This window comes from Mustela erminea, chromosome X, assembly GCF_009829155.1.
Source record: "Mustela erminea isolate mMusErm1 chromosome X, mMusErm1.Pri, whole genome shotgun sequence".
Lineage (NCBI taxonomy): Eukaryota > Metazoa > Chordata > Mammalia > Carnivora > Mustelidae > Mustela > Mustela erminea.
Window position 1 is genome coordinate 1,984,376 of NC_045635.1, and position 25,303 is coordinate 2,009,678.

General features: G+C 47.1%; 1 protein-coding gene across 1 annotated transcript in view; it reads right to left on the bottom strand.

The window, feature by feature from the left end:
* Positions 1-25,303, bottom strand: part of PRKX (protein kinase X-linked) — a 76,886-nt gene that overhangs the window by 29,472 nt on the left and 22,111 nt on the right. Inside the window, exons 2-3 of the mRNA XM_032331690.1 lie at positions 19,669-19,837; positions 5,582-5,845 (exon numbers count right to left, since the gene is read on the bottom strand). Coding sequence (XP_032187581.1) covers positions 5,582-5,845; positions 19,669-19,837 — 433 coding nt within the window. The remainder of the gene's footprint in view (positions 1-5,581; positions 5,846-19,668; positions 19,838-25,303) is intronic.

Below are 25,303 nucleotides of genomic sequence, written 5' to 3' on the forward strand. Positions count from 1 at the left end.
GCATTGGTCCAGTGGGGAAGCTGAAATGGTAGTTAATGGATTTAATGGAGCTTGGAGACAAACCGGCCAAATGCAACGTAGACACCTTGCCTTACATCTTTGTTTATGGGGAAGAAAAAGACATTTTTGAGATTTGGGGGAAATCTGAGTATTGACTGGATGTTAGATGATCTTAAGGAATTTTTTTCTTATATTCTGTAAGATGCAATCATGGCACTGATGTTATTATTACTTCTTTAAATCATTATCCATGAGAGCACGGTGGGCACTTGCTTTAAAATAATACAAAGGATGGAAATTTGGGAGAGATAAAGAGTCAGGTAAGGTGCCAGAGCTTTGATGTCTACTGAATCTGGGTGATGAGCACACAGGATTTCAGGTAAACTATCCTCTGCTTTTGTGGATGTTTGAGAACATTAAGTAACAGTCGTCAAAGATGGGGTGCAATGTTGTTTATCCCTGGCGAGAGGCCAGGTATGAGAATCTAAAGGATAGCATTCAATGTCTCACTTAAATTAAAACAAAACGAAACAAAAAAACAACATAATAACTAAATTAAATGTATTGCTGCTTTTGTTTTAATCATTTTAGAAAATGAAAAATAACCCCAGTGTGTCCCTTATTCTGTTATGCAGGCTAGGTGCACAATAGCACGTGTGTGTGCCAAATACTTCTGTACAAGAAAAGGAGCAGTCACTGTAATTAAACAAGAGTTCCACAAGATTATGTTGGATGAGGAAAAATCCATCCGTTATCCAGAACCTAGGGAAAGCATGACATTTGGAGTTACCATGAGCAAATGAGTATGATTGGTAGAGGGAAGAATACAGAATTTTAAGGTGTTTAACCACATTGTGTGCCCTGCTGTTTAAAAAAAAAATGTGCTTTTCTCAATTATGTGTTCAAAAATATTACTGGAGATGAAGCTCTGTTTGGTTCCATATGTTTTCTGGGGACGTTTTCTTTCCATGTTTATGGAAATGTCATGTCAGTTGTTGGAATCCTGAACTGGACGGGAGGCCGGGCATACGTACCCACGGGCATCACGTCACCTGCACTGGCCCAGAACGGAGAGACCTCATCAAGCAAACCAAGAAAATACACAAAAAGAAAGAGGGAATTGTTTTTGCAACTGACAAAACGGTGAAAAAATGAAGTTCTTTCTAAAAGTAGAATGTCAAAAAATAAAACGAAAAATTTTTAAAAAGCAAGATATCAGCATGCTAATGGGGCCTCTTTTCCAAAGTTTAACATCTTTTTTTTTTTTTTTTAAAGATTCTACATATTTATTTGAGAGACACAGAGAGAGTACAAGGAAGGGGAGAGGCAGAAGGAGAAGCAGACTCCTCACTGAACAGGGAGCCCAGTGCAGAACTCGATTCCAGGACCCTGGGTTTATGACCTGAGCCGAAGGCAGACATTTCACCGATTGAGCCACCCAGATGTCCCAAAGTTCAACGTCTTAAGTTCATTAATTGTTTGATGCTTTGTACAAACTCACCATCATGCACTGCATCTTAAATCCACATACCAGATTCAGTGCAGAGGAACACGGATCCCCAAACTTATCCTCATGTGAATTTGTGAAATATTTTACATCTGGTGGGTTTGAATAAGACTTTCAAACTGAAAGGACTTAAAAAAAAAAAAAAAAAAAAAAGACTTACCATATTCCATGTGCTGCCAATAGGGGGCAGCCTCGACATTATAAACCCATTATTCTGTGTTAATAAGGTCTTCCTTCATAAGGTCATGGAAAACCACTTCATTTTTACGTGCTTTATTCTTAGAAAGGGTAATAGATGACATCCTATAGGTCAAAACCAGACTGAATTTAACTGCCTCACAAAGCATCCCTCGGACGGCCGCTTTCTTAAAAACCATCAGAGACATGAGTCACTTTGTGTAAAACTGCTCACCCACACAATCAAGTTTCTCATTAATGCAGACATTTCCATAATACGAGAAATGCAATTATCACCTTGGCCAAGCCCACGTCATCAAAAAAAAAAAAATTTTTTTTCAGGTTTTATTTTTAAGTAATCCCCATACCCAGTGTGGGGCTCGAATTCATGTTCCTGAGACCAAGCCCTAAGCTGAGATCAACAGTTGGATGCTTGGGGTACCTGGGTGGCCTAGTGGGTGAAGAGTCTGGCTTCAGCTCAGGTCATGATCTCAGGGTCCTGGGATGGAGACCCCATCAGGCTCCCAGCTCAGTGGTGAACCTGCTTCTCCCTCTCCCTCTGCCCTGGCTTGTGTTCCCTCTCACTGTGTCTCTCTGTCAAATAAATAAAATCCTAAAAAAAAAAAAAAAAGAGTTGGTTGCTTAACCCATGAGTCACCCAGGAATCCCTAAAACTTTTGTTTTTACTAAGTATCTCTACACACAATGTGCGGCTTGAAATCACAACCCCAAGATGAAAAGTCACACGCTCCGTGGACTGACCAAGACTGGTGTCCCAAAGAGGTGGATTTTATAGATCGTCCTGTCCAGCATGGGAGCCACCAGCCGTATGTACTTTTGGAGCACTTACAATGTACTAAGGAATTAAAATTTTAACCTGCACTTAATTTAAAATTACATTTAAAACCCAATACTTGTTGCAGTTACGGAGAAAGCTTCCGGTATTTTCGGAGAGCCTGGGCATGTGAGTCTTGTTTTTCCGGCTGTAAATATTATGGACATGCAATAAAGATGAAGTATTTCTGATGAAATTATTGGACCCTAATAGGGATGCACCATATAGATAAAATGCACAAGGGATTTCAAGCACTTAGCAGCAGAAATTCATGTAAATCCTCTCAATTTTCGTAGTAATTATATGTGGAAATACTTGTATCGTACCTATGCTGAATGAGGTAGGCTATGTTATTAAATGTCTCCTTTCTTTTCTCAAGATCTTATTTTGAGGTCAGCTGTATGCCCAACGTGGGACTCAAACTCCCAACCCCGTGATGAAGACTTGCACACTCTACCGACTGAGCCCCCCACGTGCCCTGACATATTTACTTTTTAAAACACGGCTTCGTGAAGAGTTTAAATCCTACATGAGGTTTGTGTTGTAATTGCACAGGATGGCACTGCTGTACGGTTAATTTTAGGACCATAAATTACTCAGTGTGTTCAGGGGAACAGAACACGTGTCTTGAGCCTTTTCCATGGAATATTTTAGGACGTGTAGGTGTAATGGTATCAGCGAAAGACAGCCCTGTCTCCCTCTGTCTCTGTCTGGGTGTGTGACTCTCTTCCCCACCTAATTGTACCAAGCGACCAATGAGCCAACCGTGGAATCCAGGAAAGAAGACTCACATTTTAGTGGAGGGGAAAAAAAAAAATAATAATAAAACAACACAGCAAAATAATCCAAAAAACGAAACAACAGCCTAGAAAACTAACATATGACGTGATGAGAGGTCTATACAGCATACGAGACAGTTTCGAAACCCATCTTTATACTCTCCTTCCCGTTAGTCATGTCTTTGGACTAAAAAATGAAGAACTCCATTCAAAAAGCAAACTTTTCGACCCAAGACAAGCGCCCAGGGCTTCGTGGGCACTCTGGGCTTCAATGCATGGGATTTACAATCTTAAATTTTCCGTGTATTCTCTATACAAAGGCCGAACTGTTCCTAATGTAGGGAGACGTTCCCTATAGACCATGACATTGGAAGACCCATAGACATCAACACTTATCAACTTTGCATCAGCCTCACTGAAGCTGAAGGTACGTATTTTAAATCACACACATTCGCTGGAAACATTCTCCCAGAGTCCAAGGGCAGTCTGGACTACTGGACAAAGGACATGAAGAAGGCGTTTTATGCCCCAACGCCGTTGAGATTTCATTTTATAGGACTATTCGTGATGAGATCCACCAGGGCAAATGATGGTGAGAACATCTGTTCCTGTGAGCCCAGGGTTACAAATTGACATTAGAGAACCCAGCTGACATAGAAACCTGTGGGCATGGGGTATGGACCCTGCCTTCACTGATAGAGAAAAACAGTAAATGGATAATCTACTTGGTCGGCAAGAAGACGTTTTCAGTGTTTTGTTACTCTAAGAAATAAAAACCAAGATGGGACATTATCTTAAAGTGACATATGCTGAATGAGGTAGGCTGTCTTATTAAAAGTCTACTTTCTTTTCTCAAGATTTTATTTTGAGGTCAGCTGTATGCCCAACGTGGGACTCAAACTCCCAACCCCATGATGAAGACTTGCACACTCTACCGACTGAGTCCCCCAAGATGAGCCCGCCAAGACAACCTCATGCATAATTTCTTCGTGTCAAAGATGATGAAAGGGTCATGTCCACCTTGGACCCCTCCCAAAAGGCAATGAGGAAAAACAGGAAGAAGTTTTTTTGTTTTTTGTTTGTTTGTTTGTTTTTTAAGATTTAATTTATTTGACAGAGAGAGAGAGAGATCACAAGTAGGCAGAGAAGCAGGCAGGCAGAGAGGGGGAAGCAGGCTCCCTGCTGAGCAGAGAGCCCGATGCAGGGCTTGATCCCAGGACCCCTGGGATCATGACCTAAGCTGAAGGCAGAGGCTCAACCCACTGAGCCTCCCAGACTCCCCAGGAAGCAGTTTTTATAAAGCATAAAGCATGGGGCACCTGGGTGGCTTAGTTGGTTAAGCACCTGCCATTGGCTCAAGTCCCCATCCATGGGTACTGGGATCAAGCCCTGATTTGGACTCTGTACTCAGCGAAGAATCTGTTTCCCTCTCTCCATCTTCCCCTTCCTCTCCTGCTCTCTGTCTTCCTCTCTGCCTTGCTCTCTGCCTCTAACAAATAAAAAAAAAAAAAAAAAAAAAAAAAAAAAACTTTAAAAATACATAAATAAATAAATAAGACATGAGGATTCAGAAGGGGCAAGCAGACAGCAGGACAAAATTCTAGAAGTTGTCCCAGGAGCTGGACCCCCCAAAAAATGTTAACAATCCAACCCAAGTGCTGGAAAGGGTCTTCTGCTGAGAGTAGAAATGGGTTAGGAGGAGAGGGGAGAGAGCTCCTTGACGCAGTGTAAGCAGGTATATAATTCTGATAAAAAGAGGAAGTCATCTGAGCGACAGCACCACACACCCGCCAACGGCGATGATCAAAAAGGCAAGACAAGACTGGTGATGGCGAGGACGTGGAGAAAAGGGGAACACTCAGGACGTTGGCGGGAATGCCAACTGGGGCAGCCAAAAATGCAGACCATGGCTTGGAGGGTCCTCAAGAGGCTGAAAAGGGAAGGACCCTACGACCAGCAACGGCACAACTGGGTACTGACGTGAAGAAAATGCAAACAGTATCATAAAGACATCTGGCCCCCCCGTGCTCACCACAGCGTTACCAACAGCAGCCCTGGCAGAAACCCACGTGTCCACTGACACATGAACGGAGAAAGGAAACGTGGTCTACATGGACAAAGGGCTATTATTTGTGCTTGGAAAAGGACATCCCACCATTTGCAACCATGTAGAAGGACCTCCAGGCCATTATGCTGAGGTAGATAAGTTGGGCGTCCAACACAAGTGAACATCCCCATGGAACCCCAACCCAAGTGGGAATGGAGGGGAAAATGGCGGCTTACTTGTCGACCAGCTTCTTGGCGAAGCCGAAGTCGGTGAGCTTGATGTGCCCCTCGCGGTCCAGCAGGATGTTCTCGGGCTTCAGGTCCCTGTAGACGATCTCCCGGGAGTGCAGGTACTCGATGGCACAGACGATCTCCGCAGAGTAGAAGAGCCCCGTGCTGCTGGAGAAGCGACCTCGGTTGCGCAGGTAGCTGAAGAGTTCGCCGCCAGGCACGAACTCCATGAGCATGTAGAGGAAGCGGTCGTCGTGGCACGTCCAGAACCTGTGGGGGAACAGCAGCAGCATGGGAGTGAGCCCCACAGGCATTAATGATGTCCTCCACGCGGGCCAGGGTGTCCACGCTGAGCTCTGGATGCTAAAATATGCAAGCAAGTGAATGTTAAAATCTGCTAGAGATAGAGGTTAAGAGACGGCAGCAAGAAAACCAAGAGGGCTCCTGGGGGACTCGGTTGGTGAAGGGTCTGCCTTGGGCTCAGGTCATGATCTCAGCGTCCTGGGAAGGAGCCTGCTTCTCCCTTGGCCCCTCCCATGGGCTTGGGTTTGCACTCTCTCTCAAATAAAGAAAATCTTAAAAAAAAAAAAAAATCTCAGCCCACAGGCTGAATGGTTCACCCCAAGATGATGCATGGAAGCCCTACTCTGTAGGACTTCAGAATGGGAACATACAAGGGGATAAGGTCTTTGAAGAGGGGACGGAGGTAAAATGAGGTCAGCAGGGTGGGCTCTGATGCCACAGGACTGGGGTCCTTATAAAAAGAGGAGATGGACAGACATGCACACACAGATGACCCTGTGAAGACACAAGGCAAACACAGGGTCTACATGCCTAGAAGGAAAGTCTCAGGAGGAACCAGCCCTCGGCCGCACCTGGAATGCAGACTCCCAGCCTCCAGGACTACAGGAGATAAATGTGTGTTGTTCAAGCCCCTCAGTCTGTGGGATTTGTTCGGGCAGCCCAAGAAAATTCATGCACATCTTAGGGAATCACCCCTGGTTCGGCAACCCAACCCTGTCATCGAGACTGGAAATATCCAGTACATGAACAGACCGCCACCCAAACACCGGCCTGGGTAATGTCCCGGAGAGTCAGGAGAGGCGATTTGCCCTGGCAAAGACACTCAGAGCTCTGTTACGGTCAGGAGAAGCGGTGGTGGGGAAGGGAGGGGGGGGCGTGACAGAGATACCAGGTCCTGTCTGCTTTCGAGAAGTCTTGGCCAAAGGAAGCAGTAAAAAACACATTGCAGGAAGGCCAGCGGTGATGGAGGAGGAATACTTTCTCATACAGGAGAGCTGGGGAGAAGAGAAACGAGGTCTGCTACTATGCTCTGCGTTATGGAGAGGACGTAGGTGTCCCCCAGTAAAAGCCGCCCCATAAGCTTTCACCAAAAAATACAATTATGCCCAGAGAACCAGCCATCCCTGTGGGAGGATGGTCATGGCACCTGCTCTACCAGAGGGTCTCACCTGCCGGGATGGGCCACTCCAATGAAATAAAGTAAAATGGGGTGGGGGGAGAGGGACAGCTTGCCACGACATGACTATTAACTGGAAGGGAAACCATAAAGGGGTAAGCCTATCCAGTGATCAGGATGCATGTGAGTTAAGGCAAAGTAATAAAAACATGACGAACAAGAGGAAAAAAATCCCCACCACAGAAATGAAAAACTCTGCTCCGCTCAAGGAAATCAGTGAAAAAAAGGATGTTTGGTTTGCTAATCACGGTGTTTCCATGTATCAGCAAAACACCGGTCAGATGTGCAAGAGGCTTTCATGAAATGCACGTGGAAATCATTCGGGGTTGCTGTTTGGGAAGACACGTACCCACCAATGGGCTTTTTGCACAAACATCATCGTCTCTCCAACCTACTAACCGGCCGGAGGTCCCTGTTTTCGGTTACCGAAGGCTTTGCATCTGTGTCCTGCTTCCCCTCTTGCTTCTGGCAGCTCCAAATGCTCAAGATTTGCGGTCTGGAGGCACGAACGGATACAGGAAGCAGGAACGCTGCTTTGGGGGTTTTGGTTGCTACTGCCACTTCCTGGACAAACCTTTTACAGTTACACAGCCTCCGTGCCCAGCCACAGGCTTCCTACCATTTCAAGCCTGGAGGGGTGTTTCCTTTCTGCCCCAGGCTCAGCTTCTTAATTAGTATGGCAGGAAGGTTTCCTTCCAGCAACGCTTCCATATAAATGCCCAGTACTTCAAAAGCATACGGTGGCCATACTCTGCTCTCCTGGGGGAGCTTGGAATCCAACAACGACTTCACCACTCTGGTGGGGAATTGTGTTCTAGGGTCCAAATAGCACGGGAGTGGTGAACTTATAGAATGAACCTTTCTGGAGGCTGGGGAACGTTCTAGATTACTCCTGAACAGGAGGAGTGCCAAATTGAGCTAGAACTGCCCAGAAAAGGCCTGGTGTTTCAGAATCTGGGGGCAGCATGGAGCCCTGGAAATGACCCCCAATGGTCAAAATTAAGTCCTAGCACTACCATCTTCTGCAGTTTTGTCGAATTTCACTGGAAAGGTAGGAAAATATGCAGAATCCTGTCTACCACTCAAATACATTAGGTACATGCATGTGCTCACACACGCACACACGCACACTCACCAATTAGTATGCACCCATTTTCTGGATATATTTTACAGCCACTCCTACTGATCCACAGCCCAAATAATAATCTACTCCGATCCTTTCTCAACGCTTGAGAACAATGCATCAGCCATGTTGGAATGCAACCTAATTTCTCCCTTCCAAGGCATGGGAGATAACTCACCACGGGGTAGAGATGACAACGCGGCCAGGGGAGTGGGGATTAATCAACCAAGTGGAATGCGTCAATCCCCAAGACAGGATGGGTGGAGACCAGGAGATTCGGGCAGAAGGAGTGGGGCTGACGAGTCCATCAACGGGGCTCCAGAGGAGTTGCATCTCATCCACCAGTAGGTTTATATATACAAAAATTGGGACCTGGTGTCTATCATTCTGCTCCCAATTCCAAGGTGCATTGTTGTTCTTTTCCCCACACCACCGAGCAATTCTATGACACTAGCTGGGTGTCCTACACTTCGACTCCATTCTGGCGCTGTCTACACCTAGAGACAGCAGGAGATCCCACAGGGAAGGGTGCACCCTTCAACACTCCACCAGCACACACAATTCTGATGCCAATTGCAGTCCAGGTCCTGTGTGTCTGGTAGAGCTGCTATAGGTTAGAGATTCCAAACTCTCCTCCTTGGGTCCCAATAATCTGGCAGAGGGGCTCCTAGAGCTCAGAAAAATATGTTCCTCACTGGGTCATGGGTTTACTATACAGAGATAAAACTTGGGAAAAGCCAGATGGTGGAGACGCAGAGCACCAGGTGTTGGGAAGGTTGAGAACCGGCCATCTGGTCTTCTCCAAGTGATCCACTCCCCCCAAATCTCCCCAAGCTCCCCTTCCTGGAATCTCCCAAACACTGTACTTCTGTGGTTTCAAGGAAGCTTCAGGATTAAATGACCGCCCACTGGGGATTAACTCAGCCTCTAGCCCCTCCGCCCCTCTGCAAAAGGACCAAGAATTCTAACCCTCCAATTATAGGATTGGTTCCCAGGCAACCAGCCCCTGCCTCTAGGGTGTTTCCCAAAGTCACTTCTTCACATAACAAAAGCCACCTTTGTCACTCTTATCACCGAGGAAATTCCAAGGGTTTTAAGAGCTCAGTGGCAGGGACAAAGACCAAATGTCTACAATCAGATTATCACAGTGACAAAAATCACAGACAAACGATTGAGTGGGGAGAACTAGCCCTATAGACATTTGTAGCCCATTTGTTGCACAAATCTCTCGATAAAATCCAACAAAGTGCCAACAACAACCCAAAAAAGGGCACTCTATCTTAAGTGGACAGCCAGTCCTACCTACACACATCACAGTCCAGTGCAATCCATCTCCAGAATCCTTGAGAAGTAAGTAACAGCTAAATAAACGTACTCCATGAAGACTCAAAAACTGAGACTGTGGGGAAAAAATAAATTTGTGGGGGCCCAAGCTCCCCTCCCTGTCTTTCCTCAAGTCCAATAAATATCTTAAAGGGGGAAAAAAAATTCCACGGGCATCTTTTCCTCAAATTTGCATGAATTAGACTTCTGTTATATGGAGAGAATGGGTAACATTGGGCATTATGAATAAGAACCAAAATATTTTAGGAGATGCTGACGTTACTATTCCAAAAACATTGACAAGCATTAGGTCATCACTTGGGGCTTGTGGGAAGGGAGGAGGAGTCCGGGTGGCACTACATGAATTCAAATCTGGTTTTAGAAATTGGGAAACAGTACTAAGGGCATCAGCCAAAGCACTGGTTAATTCATTCCCATTCCTTGTCGGATTTGGCCCCTTGTATGGAGTCTATAAACAACAAAACTCAAGGGCAAAAAGACGTAAGCAGGTTTGTCACCAGTGGTATGAGAGAAAGAGGCATTTGTGGATCTAAAGTTTGGTATGTATTAAGAGTCTTGCTTGAGCACTGTGGATCAACAACTCCTGAAACACAACTCTATTCACCTCCACATTCAACTTGCTCTTTGCTTCATTTACTAGGTAATTTCTTTTCTTTTTTGTCTTCCTTTCTTTTTTTTTTTAAGATTTTCTAGATCCAAAAGAGAGAGAGAGATCACAATCAGTAGACAGCAGGTAGAGGGAGAAGCAGACACCCCACTGAGCAAGGAACCCAACATGGGACTCAAACCCAGGACCCTGGGATCATAACCTAAGCCGAAGGCAGACGCTTCATGGACTGAGCCACCCAGGCACCCTTACTGGGTAAATTCGGACCAAGGACCTCATTGTGCGTCAGGCAACAATCTGGATACAGAGCAATGGAAAAGGCAGGTCTAGTGTTGACGGTCTTGGGCCTTGCAGGCTAACTGGGGAGCTGAGTGTAAATAGGAAACACAGGATGGCAGGAGGGAGTCAAGAGTGGGTGGAAGGGGGCACCCACAGGCAGGATGAACCTCTGGCAAAAGAGACTATCCAATGGACATCCAAAAAGCCTGGAAACTGAGGCACAAGGATAACACTGGGACAACTCTGTGCCAAAGAGCTTGAATTCTATCGTATGCACACAGGGAACCTCCCTCTCCCATGGGATTTGACTGCAGAGAATTGCCCAGGTCAACTGTTACACAAAAAGGAAGCCTTAGCCTGGGATCTGGAGTGGACGCTCAGGAGAAAGAGAGGGATATGGGTGAGCTGTAGTAGTAGCTCATTCACACTACACTGTGTGTAGTAGCTTCTGTGAAGATGCTACTGAACTGGACAGATCTGGACGGATGTGGTGATGTGATTTACAACAGGAAAGGGCAGGATCTCGGGCTGGAGTGTCCATGGAGGCAAAGAAAAGAGGATCCAAAATGGTGCCCGGGGGGCTGGAAGGGCCATTTGGGGAAACCAAAAGGAAGTACTGATTGGGGATAGGAGGCCAGGAGCAAAGTCAACAATTCATGTTTGGACAGAGGGACTCTCAATTGTCTGGGAGACATCTGAGGAGGACAGGCTGGGAATAAGGAGGACTCAAACATCCAGCTCAGGGGGAAGCTGGGATGGAAGAAATAGCATGGCTTGGCTGGAATCATTAAGTCCAAAATTCGGAGCAAAGGGGTCATGTGGGAATTTCTGGAGCACATGCACACCCACATACACACTTGTCCCAGTGGAAATGTCCCAAATGAGTCCTCCCAAAACCCCCCACAAGGGATCCCCACAAAGGTAAGATAGAAATAGAGGGAAGGGTGTGTATAATATACTATGATAATTCCCAAACCCAGTGTGTGTGTGTTTGTGTGTGCACATGCACTTGAAGGACACAAAAGATCCATATCAGACTGCCCATGGGATGACCTGGTGATGAGGGAGGGTGGAAAGCAGATAGGAAAGCCCTGCGTGAGGCAACCTGAAGAAAAGAAAACCCGAAAAGAGAAAATCTTAAATCTCTCTACCAAGAGGAAGGAGATAGAATTAGAAACTGAAAATGCATTCAAGCAGTTAAAGCAGGGACTGGAACAGACATGTGTACACAGCAGTTTCCTAGCAGCATTATTTATGAGCCAGAATGTGGAAGCCATCCAAGTGTTCCTGGATGATGGGTGGGTGGGTGGAAGGAAGGATGGATGGATGTGTGGATGAATGGATGGATGTATGGATGGATGGTTGGATGGATGGATGGATGGATGTGTGGATGGATGTATGGATGATGGATGTGTGGATGGATGGATGGGTGGATGAATGGATGGATGGATGGTTGGATGTGTGGATGGATGTATGGATGATGGATGGATGCATGGCAGTGGATGGATGGATGTGTGGATGGATGGATGCATGCATGGCAGTGGATGGATGGATGTGTGGATGGATGGATGGATGTATGGATGGATGGTTGGATGGATGGATGTATGGATGATGGATGTGTGGATGGATGGACGGATGGATGAATGAATGGATGGATGTATGGATGTGTGGATGGATGTATGGATGATGGATGTGTGGATGGATGGATGGATGGATGGATGTGTGGATGGATGATGTGTGGATGGATGGATGGTTGGATGGATGGTTGATGGGTAGATGAATGGATGGGTCAATGGAGGGATGGGTGGGTGGGCAGGTGGAGGGATGGATGGACGGGTGGATGAAGGGGTGTGTGGGTGGATAAACAGCGTGTGGTCCATTAACAAAATATAATATGACTCAGCCTTGAAAAGCATGTTTCCTGCACCAGCTATGATGTGGATGGACCTTGAGAACATGGTGCCGAGTAACAGGAGCCAGACACAAAGGGACACATCCTACCTGATTCCATGTATATGGGGTCCCTAGTGGAGTCCCATCCATAGAGACAGAGAGATGGTGGGGCCAGGAACTGGGAGACAGGGACAGGGAGTGACTGCTTCATGGAGGCAGAGCTTCAGTTTGGAAAGACGGAAAGTTCTGGAGATGACAGGGGAGATGCAATAGCGTGAATGTGCTCGATGCCACTGAGCTGTGCACTTAAAGATAGGTAAAGTGGCCAACTTCATGTTTAGGTGCATTTTACGGCAATGAGATATTAAAATTTTTAAGTATATTCAAGAGTAGATGTGAACCTATGAAGAGCAAAAAAAAAAAAAAAAATAGGCTGTAGTTTACAGTGACAAGGAACACACAGGACGTTCTGACTCTGGGCCCCCAGCCTGTCCCTGACCTCAGCTCAGAGCAGCGCCTTCCGCTGTTAACACTGACCACGGTGTTCTATGCGCAAAGTCTGTGGCAGGGCTCCTACCTGAAGGTGTTAACCAACCCAAAAGCCAAGCCTCGTTCCTTTAAAGAGTCTATCGTAATGGCTTGTGATGCTGCAGAGGACTTCTGCCCTTATATAAAATGAGGAGACACCTCCCGTGGATGTCACCCTATCTGTTCTTGCTCACCTCTCTGTGCAACCTGAGGCTCTGGAAAGTTTCTTCTACTTTCTGACCTGTCACCATGGCAACCAGATCTGCCCCAAGGTACCCTTGGCTTGCTCCATCCCCCATTCCAGGGTGTCCTCTGGCTCCTGACCCCAAGGGTCCCCTGCCTACCACCAGTGGTTCTGATGGCCCCTAGCTGGTGGCTGTGCACCACTCTCTCCAGAGATAGCTACCTCTTGCCCCTCTGTAAACAGGCTCTACTTCACCCCCCACCCACGCTGCTGGGAGTATGCCATCCCCAGTATATTACTGGGCCATGTGGGGACAGCGTGTCCTCCTCCTCATGCTTCTGGAAACCCCCGCCCCCGGAAAGTGCACAGGAGCCCAGCAAATGCACCCAGGCACACATATTCCCACCTGTACCCCCACAGCATGCAGACTGCCCTGTTTCCCATCTGCTTTTCCCCACTGCTCACTGGCACAGATGCTGCCCTTCCAGCCACTCCCAGAACCTCCAAAACTCAAAAGATACATTGTCAGCATTTTTAAGCTTCAAATGGACAGAAGTTCATAGAGAGTCAGAACTGGGTCTTCTTTCCCCTGTGACTACATGGGCAACAAAGGAACAGCTTTGCCAACTACCTGACTCCGGACTAAGGGACACGGAGAGCAGACCCAAGCTGGTGGACACGGAGAGATCGTTGCTTTAGGCAACATCAGCTCTAGCCTGGCTCTGCTCATATGCAAGGCGGTGTACCAGGTTAGGGAACGTGATGGGGTCCACAGGCTGGTCACCATGGACGCAGTGATGGAACTCCTGGCTCGGTGGCTGGGTCCAGGAAGGGAGAGTGGGACCCCATGCATGCCCACTTACTGTTTGCATCTCTGTCTTCAGCACTGACTTTTTCAGCTGGCACAGCTCTGCCCCCGCAAGGGATCGCTAGAAGTGCTCAGAGCTATGTGGATGGGAAAGGACAGAAGTCCTGGCATCTAAGGGTAGAGACCAGGGATGCTACTCAGCGTTCTACAATGCCTGGGACACCCCACGTCACAGAGACATCCACCCCCAAATGTCAGGAGCACCCAGGCTGAGAAATCTGGAAGCAGCAACTTCCATCAGGTAAAGTCTGAGCGCTGGAACCCATGGTAAAAAGAGGTAAAGGTGGCCAGAACCATGCAGGCGTGCGAATCATTCTTCCCATCCCAATGGAGATCACATCAGCACGACAAGCAGGCTTCCAGAATAGCCCTGGTGAAGAATAATCACCATCCACGACTGTCATTACCTGCACCAGAAGCCTGACTGATTCCGCCCCACGGCAGGCAGCACCCGGAGCACACCAAGAGGTCCTATGCCAAATGTCGCTGCTCGGCGGCCAGCGATACTGGTCCCACATCTTTGCTGCTCAGAAAGAGGGGCCACCACCCCCATCCACCAAGACCCAAGGTAAAGTCACTGGGCTCTGCCTTGAAAGCCTATCAACTGGTCACACTGTGGGCAGGGCGGTGGGGGACACCTTAGCAAAAGGCACAAAATGCCCATTTCCCAAGGAACGGTCACCACATGGGAACAGCTGCTTGCAAGCAAGGCCATCTCCATCTCCAGAGTTTGCAAGCACACATGCAAACACTGAAAGGGAACAAGCTGCTGGTCTAGAAACACTCTCCTACGTCCTTCAGAATGATGGGAACAACCAGTCACAAGCATCCAGGAGACACGTGGTTATTTTCTCATCTTGGAAAAACCAACAAAAACCAACCTGGCATGGTTAGGAGAAAGGAGAAATAAGAGAGGGCTGAGATGGGGGAGGGACTGGAAGCAGACACGCAGCGGGACACGGGAGGAGGTCAGACGGAGGTGTAGGGGGTTGCAAGTTAGTTCCTGGGACAGATGGACCTGTCCTTGACCTCCTGCAGCCCCTCTGAGTCAATGGGGACCAACCAACCCACGGTGCAGAGGGTTTGATAAAGACTGTGGCATCAACATAGTTGACCATGAGATGTCCAAGACAAGGCAGTGAGAAGAATTAGCCCTTGTCACCCAGAGGTACAGGAAAGGGGGCATGAAGGACACCAACCAGGGAGGGAAGATGGAGGAACTGCCCTCCCGGAGGACAGAAAAGGGTAAAACTCCCCAGTCCTGCGAAAGTGTAAGGAAAGGCTTGGGAATCCACATGGACTTCCATGAGAACATGGTCCCTCGAGGCCAGAGATGGGAGGCTCGTGCAACAGGGTTTCTCGCCACAGTATTGCTCAAGATCTGGACACTGCAGTTGTAGGTAATGTGTCCTACTTCCTTATCCAGTCTGGGTGAGCAGCCCCCGACCCGTCCGCTACAGTGGGCACTTCAAATGCCCGATGAGGGAACGGCTCTGCTCTTCTGCTCAAGCTTTCTTGTTTTTACCCTTTGTGATGGCTACTTTAGTGGATCATTTCCGAGAGGCCCTGGTGCCCAGACATGTGATCTAACAGGAATCTTGATGTTGCTGTGTAGACATTTTTTTTTTTTTTCCTGGTGTGATTAACATGTACTGTCAACGGACATTAGGAGAAATACATGACTCTCCATAAGATGGGTCAGCCTCATCTTATCAGCTGACAGCTTTAAGAGGAAAAAAGTGTCAGTGCCTGGGCAGCTCAGTCGGTTGAGTGTCTGCCTTGGGCTCAGGTCACGATCCCAGGGTGCTAGTATCAAGCCCCGAATCAGACTCCCTGCTCAGTGGCGAGTCTGCTTCTTCAATTCCCTCTTCCTCCCTCCCCAACTTGTGCTCTGTTGCTCCCTGTGTCAATAAATAAAATATTTTTAAAAACAACAACAACAAAAAAATATGAGGTTTCCCACTGAAGAGGGTATTTTGCTTCTGGATCTGACGGCTATATAAAAATTGTGCCTGAGTCAGCAGCTTCCCAGGTGGCTCTGCCGAGTTCAGATTCAAGACAGAAACATCAGCTCTTACATTTGTCTCAAATCATGTGGCCAATCCCATGCATTTCAGACGTGGCAGCCCCTACAATCATGGGAGTCTGCTCCCGAAACTCCATCTCTTTGCTCTCCTTGTCTGGAGTGTGGTGTGTACTGTACCCAGGGTGTTCCCTCCCCATCCCTGCACTCGGCATCCTTGAGTTGGCACACCTGCCATGTGCTGACACTTTTCTGTGCAGACGGTGAGATCCGAACTCTGTGGCTTTGGGTTCTAGCAGGAGACATGCAAGCAGGACACATGCTCACAGGAGAGACAGAGGAGGAGAGTCTGGGGAAGGTTCCTCTCTACATGTACATGGCATGCTACTGGCCTGAGTTGGAGGAGTGTGGATAGGCGGTTTAGGCTCCTACATTACACAGAGCAGCCCACCACAGAGAATGATCTGGTTCCCTGATGTCAATAGTGCCAAGGCAGAAAACCCTATTCTGGGGTCAAACAACTTTAGGACACCAGCAATTTCTATGCCCCCAAAAGGGCAAAGAGCAGACCCCAAGCCTCTGTCCCACAGAAATCTGGATTTTGCACCCCAGAAAGTAAGTTACTCAGCTCTTCTAAAATTATCGCCATGGGCTGAGCTGGCCTTTGGAACGACTTTATCCCCAAACAGAACTTATTCTCAAATGTGCATTTAATGAATCCCCTGACACCTTCTCAAAAATACTAGAGGAGCGGTTCTCATACTGAGCTCGGACAATGCCGCCGGCGGACTTGCCAAGTCACTCAACCCCAACTTCAAAGCCCAAATAACCAGCTTGATACCCAGAATCAGCAGCGTTCCACGTGGCCTCAAGAAATGCAAGCAAAACCTGCTCCATGTTTTCAGACAGTTTGGGATGCAGGATGTCGGGTGAAGTGACCTCCATTCACAAGACAACCTGTGCAGCTGGGGGACTAAATACATTCTTCATAGATGGTCTTTCCCCACTAGTACGTGTCCCTCATCACATGGACCTGGACACTCTGTGGCTCCCATCTATAAACGTGGATCCCATCCATAGCATGATCTCCGTGCTATGTTCAGAGAATTTCCAGAGTCTGATTTCACTAGCTCAACTCATATCCAGTGTGTAGACACACCTGGTCACTCCAGTGAGAACACACAGAAAAAAGCAAGCGCTAGAAGAATATCGTAATATGATCCACGTGCTCTGAGAGGTCTACTCTTGGCAAGTCACTAAGTAGGTGTTATAGCTGAATTATATCCCCTCTCTCCAAATTCACATGTTGAAGCCCTAACTCCAGGACCTCAGAATGGGACCATATTTGGATATGGGGTCTTTAAAGAGGGGATTAAGGTATAATGAGGTCAGTAGGGTACACCAAGATCCCATAGGACTCTCCCATTGCCTCTTCCCCTCCTTGTGCTGTCTCTCTCTCAAATAAAAATAAATAAATAAATAAAATCTTAAAATCTTCTTAAAGAAAAGAAGAAAAAGAAGAGGGGAAGACAAAACACGCACAGAGGGATGACCATGTAGGGACACAATGAGAACACAGGGTCTACACACCCAGGAGAGAGGCATCAGGGGGAATCAGCCTCAGTCCTGCCTGGATCTCATACTCCCAGCCTCCAGGACTATGGGATATAAATGTGTGTTGTTTAGGCGCCCTACTCCATGGTATTGAGTTATGGTAGCCCAAGTGGACTGATACTTTCATTTTCCATAATTTTCAGGTAACGGTCACCTGGAAATGTTTATCACTTCACATCACTTTACATCTTCAAAGGATCTGTTGTTGATAATAATTTCTCCAGAATCTGAGCATTTCAGGACTGAGCAGACACGACAACATGCCTCATTTTGTGCACTATCTCAGTACTGTTGGGGAGAAACCAAAAATGGATCAGGATTGGTAGACAGATTTTTAAATGACGTCCTACCACATTCTGCCAATGAGGATAACCCTTCTGAGAAGACTAGTGAATTGCTCCTCAAATTCCATGTTCATTTAATGATGAGGAGACATTCCTATTCCTCAACCACACCCTTCACTTAACTTGACATATGAGAAGACGACATTTGACTGTGACCTTCACTCCAGTTTTGCAATCACAAAGCCCATCCAGAGTCCATCATGTGTCAACATAAGGTCGTTGTGTCTTCTCAACCATGAAGTGGTTGGCTTGAGACTCCTTGTCTTGGGAAGGAAGCCCTAGACACGTGACTGCAATCTGGCAATATCATAACGGAGCCCAGGTCTCCAGAAGAAGATATTTATTTAAAATCCTAGCGAGCTAATGATCCTCCATAGAATCACTACTTTAGTTCCTCCAAGAGACATAACTAGACGCTTTCCTTAATTCCAGAGGAAGATCTAACGCACTCGTTTTTCTAATGGCTGTTCCACCGTGGACCGGATGGGAGAATTCACACGTGGTAAGTGAGCAACACTGAGTCCCCGAATCGCTGGCTATTTCTGTTTCCAGGACTTGAAACCCTGAGATGCACCTGACCCCTCTTTATCAGCACAAGATCACCCACAGCTCCATAAAAGGAAAGTAAAACCAAAAAAAAATTCAGCCTATTCGTTTCTCATTAAACATGCAACAGAGTCGGGACTCTGGGCAACACGCTGCTTTGGGCTTGGAGGATGGGGGGCTGGGGCAGCTGTGCATTTACAGACGTCCTTCTCAGAGTCTGTGTGCACGGGAGATGTTCCAGAGCTGTGACCAAGGGCTGTCTCTGTGTGAGGACAGGCGTATCAGAGAAGAAAGATAGGAGTTGGTCCAATGGGAGGGATGATTGGTGAGGAGACACACAGAAAGGAGGCACTGCAGGGGAGGGGTGGCCTGCCAGAGACAGGGAATGACCACAAGGATGGCACCTGCCTCCTTCTGCAGGTGGCACGTCCCCCCTACTGCAGGTGGCTTTCCGAGATGGGACCACGGGTGGCAGGGTGGAGGGAAAGAGAGAGCAAGCAGAAGGTAAACCCAGAGGTCAGTCCATGATGAGCCCTAAGTGGCTCGGGTCAGATTCCGGGGTCACTATTCCCCGTGGATCTGTAGGTACCAATGAAGGTCACCAGACAGACATCTGGGGAGGATCACCATGGCTGGAAGATGAAGAATGCCTTGGAAGGAAGGAAGAAAGGATGCTAGGGCAAAACCAGGTGAGAGGCCAGTATTGGACATCAGGGCAGAGACAGGGGGCCCCAGCTCAAGCAGGGGCTGTGGGTTGGGAATGAGAAGGAACAAGAAGAAGATGGTGGAGGGAAGACATGGACCCCGGTTGGAAGGCACCCACAATGTGGATGGGGAAAGAGAGCCCTATCTGGGCCTCCCATCTCTGGCACCTGGGTGCAGCATCGTCTTATCCTGTATTAGGAAACAGGGTGGGAGAACAGAGATTTACTTGTTCAGTGCGGGGAACCCTCAACTGGGCACATCTGTGGTGTGTCCAAATGGAGATAGTGGTCCTCGAGAAACCCAAGGAGTGACCTGATGAAAGAGGCTGAACTGGTGATGGTGACCCAGAAGGGGATGAGGGGAATGGAGTGTCTGGTGGGACCAGCCACACTCCTACTGCTCACCCAGGATGGGAGCAAGGCGCAGGCAGAGGCTCTGGTCCCAGCCAGCCAGAGGGCCAGCTGTGACCTCACTCCACACACCCACCCCCGGCCCGGCATCTCAGAGAGGGAGAGGACCCAGAGAAGGCAGTGGGGGGGAGTGGGGGAAACTCACAGCTTGACCAGGAAGGGGTGGCTGACTTCCTTCAGCACCGACTTCTCGTTGTGTACATGTTGCTCCTGCTTTAGGCGGATGACGTCGGGGATGCTCATGACCTTCAGAGCAAAGAAATGCTTGGCTGTCTTGTCCTTGACCAGCTGCACCCGTCCAAATGTCCCGGTGCCTGGAGGGGGAGACAGCACACCAGGCTGCATCAGGACCTTAAGAGAATCCATCAGCTTCTGCAGCTCCCAACCATGGTATATGGCAGGTAAGAGTATTTCCAAGAAGCTCCATTCAGGAACTTTCAGGTGAGGGCATGTAGGACACACACGTCAACAAAGACATATCAAAGGCAGGTTGACAAAGATCTGCCTTGGAAATGTTCTTGAATTAGAGGGAAAGCTGGCCATCCCCTCTACATATGGGCCACTGTGGAGACTACGCGCATAAGCACACACTCATACAGGGCAGGTGGGATGCAGAAGTGTGGTAAAGATGTGTTGTGGCATTTCTCTTTGGGATTTCTTGATTAAGGCAAAGGTATTAGGCACGTGACGCTCATGAAGAAGGCTTTTGAATACGTTAATTAATGCCTGCTCAAAGTGTTTGGTCTTTATTTTAGAATTTGCTAAGGACTGGAAAATGGGATAGATACCTACATGATACAGGAAAAGATGGCTACTTGGGTAGGATATAAAGAGAGAGAGGGCTAAGATTGGGGTGAAATTTTAAAATACAACTATGCAAGGAAATCCGACACTTGTTTGTACCCTGGTGGGACATTTCCAACCCAAATGCACCTTCTTTCTCCACCATTAGGCTGTCCTGTTCCTCTGCGCCTCAGTGTGGGGCATGGTGTCCACCCATCATACCGGTGGACAACCACTTAATGCAAACATGAGATCAAAGATCCAAAGAAATTCTTTCTGTGACTAGAGCAAAGGTAAAGTAGAGGGGCAGAAAAATGTAAATTGGTACGTGTGAGCGTTGGGATCCCGGGTGCCCAGTGAGCTTATCCATGTCGGCTGGGTTTTCCATCACCATGTGTCTAAGCAATGAGGCACGGGAAGGGGTCACGGGGAAGAAAGTCTGGGGAACGGTGAACAAGAAGGCTCTCTGGTTGGAAAAATGGCAATTAACCTAAGAGGGAGAAAGGAAGAAAGATCTGTGGGGAAGACAAAGGACTCTCTCCTCCCTCCCAACACAACCACACAGCGGCGGACATCCTTTCTTCTTGCACAGGGTTAGGACCTACGTACGGTAACATGAGCAAGAGCACGGAGTCACACTCAAGCAAAAGCATTTTGTTTTAGCGTTTTCTATAAATGAGCATTGCCAGGCTGTGAAATATATCTCCTTGCCTCCTTGGTAGCGGGGAGGGGAGGGGCGGGGCCCACGATGAGTAACCTTGGCTTTTAGGCAGAGTTTCCGATCATGAATATTTTACCCTAGGAGGAGCAGAGAGGGAGAGCTGAAAACCCAGGAAAGCAAGTGTTGTGTAAGGAGCAGCAAATGATGAGGCGTGTGCTCATTGGAAAGTAACTGGGAAGTGAACACGGAATTGAAACAGGGTAAGACAGTTGCATGGGGTGAGATGCTGTGGAATGGAGTCCCAAATGGGAGGTGGGGTGGGGTGGGCTATGGGGGGGGGGGCTGTAAAGAGGATGAACCGGCAAAGCTTAGAGGTTTTTAGGAAGACACTGAGGTTTCCGTTGGGCTAGGTGCACATAGCTGGGGACACCAGCATCTGCTGAAAGATTTGCCCTTTGTTTGATCTGTGAACTGGGGCAAACACATGAATCCTTGGGCTTCTATGGTCCCTCACTCCAACAGGACAGAGCATAGTGCAACCTGTAAGTCCTGCCATGTTGTCTCATTTTTATGGTAGAAAGAAGACCATGTGGCTTCCCCCTCCTTTCTCTCTCCGGTACCATTCCTCCTGATCACCTTTCTCACCACCCCCAGGGAAGGAGCCCCTTCATCACTGGGTTTGCATTTACTAGATCATATTTTGCGTTTTCAGCCCTAGTCTCTGACCTGCATCTGGACGTTCCCTGTGCCTACGTGAAAGACAACACCAACTATGACTCAGATTTTTCCACAGCAACGTGGAAACAACGAAGCTGGAGGCAACATCTTTCAAACTCTGTCTGAGCAGGGTCAGCTGAAAGCACAGAGAACTCCAAACGGGTTACTAATGCACTCAGGCAGCTGGAGCCTGAGCTACCCTGGGGGATGCAGGAGTCCCTGGACGCCACAGTCAGGTGACCGGACCACACAGGATAGGAGTCTCGTTCAAGGTGGATGAAACTAGCTCTCTACAATTTTCAGCTCGGCCAGCTTAAATGCACAGAACACAAGACAACATTAATGGTGTTGGTTGTAAGGCATAAAGGGGGTGGAAAGAAAATGGGCAGAGATTTCTCCACTTGGTGTTGGGAGCCTCACCAGTATATACCCCCAGGTCTCAATAACTCCCTTCAGAAAGTAGAAAAGTCCATTTTTTTTTAGCTTTGTTGCAGGTAAGGATGGCCACAGAATCTGCCTCTGCCCAGTAAGATACACAATGGAATAGCAGTCAGCCATTAGAAAGAAAGAAAGAAAGAAAGAAAGAAAGAAAGAAAGAAAGGTTCCTACCATTTGCAATAACATGGATTGACCTTGAGGACACTATGCTGAGTGAAATAAGTCAAAGGCAAAGAGAGAATGATCTCACTTATATGTGGATTCTAAAAAAGAAAAAAAAAAAAAAACTCATAGAAAAGAGTTCAGATTTGGAGTTATTGGAGGTGGGGTACGGGAGTAGAGACATTGGATAAAGATGGTCAAAAGGTGCAAAGTTCCAACTGTAAGATAACTAAGTCCTGGGACATTACCATACAACCTGATGACCACAGTTAACACTGCTATAGGATATATGTCAAAGCTGCTAAGAGAGTAACCTAGAAGATAAGAAAAAGAACTTCCTTTAGCTACATGAGGAGATGGATGTTAACTACATTGAGGTAATCATTTCAAAATATGTATCTGTCTACTCATTATGCTGTACACCTTACACTCACACAGTGCTGTCGATAGTATCTCAATAAAACTGGAAAGAAAAAGTCTTTACGCCCAACAGGCTTTAAATAAAATAACACATGCAAAGCCCAGCACACGGCATCTCAGTGGAGGTAATCAATGAATCTTCATCAGCATAAAATGAAGTCAGCTTCGTAAATGTTCTGTGTGATGGTGGTTACGTAACTCTATGCATTTGTCAACAAGTCATCAACGGAGACACTTAAAATGCATGAATTTTGCTGTGTGTATATTATATCAAGAACATTAATCGTCCCCCCCCACCAAAAAAATTTAGGGTGATATAGGTTTTTTTTAAGTAAGCTCCATTAAACATAACTGGCATTTATTTCTACTCCTTATTCTTTGGGGTAGGAGATGCCGACATCTATCAACCATTGACTGAATGACAGAACATACCCTATGGGAAAAGGATCCTACACCAGACTATGGGGACTGGGGACAAATCTCCTGCTACAGGGCAAAAGAGAGAAGGGCTGATGTTCCCACTTCCACATTATCATAATTCCAAAGTCTGACATGTGCAAAAGACATCCGAAGAAGTTTCCGCAAACATGCAGCTGAAGAAATGTCATCTGAAAAGAGATGTTATGGAGTTGCTCACCTTCTGAGACAGATTCTCTACACCACATCTGTAATATTGGGGAATGGAAGTCCACCTGGGATATCAACTCACCATACAGTACCCGTGGCTCTGGGAGGACCAACTAGGACCAAAAAGAACTAGAAATGCCCAGGGTGTGAGAAGCGCTCTTACTTAGAGAATCACGGGAAAAACATTACTGTAAGTTTAGCCACGATAAAAATGCTCCAGTCAACACACCAACTTCCAAAATATCAGCGACCACCATTTTGGTGGGGGGGAATCCATGTTGGGATTGGACTGTAACTTGGGGCAGTAGGCTCACGTTTTCCATACTCGTGTGATTAATCCCTGGGCACATGTTAGTTGGATAAATGTGTGGATGACTGAATTCATGGATACGCCAATGGAGGAAACCATTTAATGGAAGGAGCAGCAGAATATCTCTTGCCTAAACCAACGGAGGTCCTTTTGCAAATGTGGGCAAAGTCAGAGGAACCCACATAGATAGAGAAGTAGGAGAGAGGAGGAGGTTAGATCCCAGGGTGGCATCTCGGTCCTATGTTCCTGTACGGCATAAACACCTTTGGCCCTAAATACCTCAGATTTCACAAAGAATGCACCATAGAGCATTTAAAGCATCTCCATATATTTGTAAAAAGAAAAAAAAAATATCTTCACTGTAATCCAAGTAAGGTCCAGACAGGTGTTAATGGGATCAAGAGAAGCCAGTTCCTAGTTTCATGGACACCCTTTGATTATGGAAGATATTACCTCTGGGAGTGAGGGCACATGGGGACTCTCCCATCTTGTGGTTTACAACATGTTGTGATTCTTAAATTATGAATAGTCATATATTTTACTTAAACAGTTTTAGAAAAAGTCATCTCGATCATTATACCCTAGATGGGAACCCTAGGTTGTCATCTTCAAAAAGCCCTATTACATGGCACCAGGGTGGCTCAGTCCATTAAGCACCCAACTTTTGGTTTCAGCTCAAGTCTTGATCTCAGGGTGGTGAGGTCTCACCCCACATCAGGCTCTGGGCTTAGCACGCAGTCTGCTTAGGATTCTTTCTCTGTCTCCCTCTGCCCTTCTCCTCACTAATGCACACTATCTAAAAATAAATAAATTGAATCTTTAAAAAAAAAAAAAAAAGGAAAGAAAGTAACCCTATCACCTAAGGCCACAGATGCAGGATCTGACTCCAGATATTTTGCAAAAGGAATCCATAAGTCTCTTGCTCCAAGAACATCTGTTCAGTCTGATTAGCTGGAAGTCCTGTGACTGGAGCAGGTCACCTGCCGCCTTCTCTCTTATCTGAGTGGACCTTCCTTTGCTACCATAAAAACAAAGAAACAAACAAAAAAAATTAGGAGGGACAACATCCCGAGCCAGCTGCTAAGAATCTTTCCCTCCTGGATAGTTCCTTTTAGGTTACTTTTTTTTTTTTTTTTTTTCCACCACACATTTAGTCTACTGCTAAATTTAGTTCAATGATTTCACTGTTTTTTGACAGCAGTGAAAAGAGGCATTTCCTGTAGTTTCCTATAAAAGACTCCTCGTGATGTTCTTCCCGCTGTCCCTGTAAGTTTTTAAGCAAGTGCCACTAATTGATGAGTCCATCCTAGCCCGTGGCCCTGAGCCTGTCTGCTGGTAACTGCAAAAATGAAGAAATGAGAATGAAATGAAATTCTGTCCCCCCTGACACTCCCAGAGACAGAACCATGCCTCTCGCTGGCCTCCCTTCAAGCAGAGTTCCCCCACAGATGGGCGGCCCATGAGTTCTTCCACTATAAACATAAAACTAACTACAAGCGGGACATGCTCTCAGTTCCCAAGGAGCTCATAATCAAACAGACACATAAGAACCACAACACAGCACAGGTCCAAAAGAGCATTCAAACTGAGCACAGGAGTTTAAATACCTAACCCACGACCTCGCTGTTTACACGCTGTGGAAAAGAACAAGAGAAGAATAAG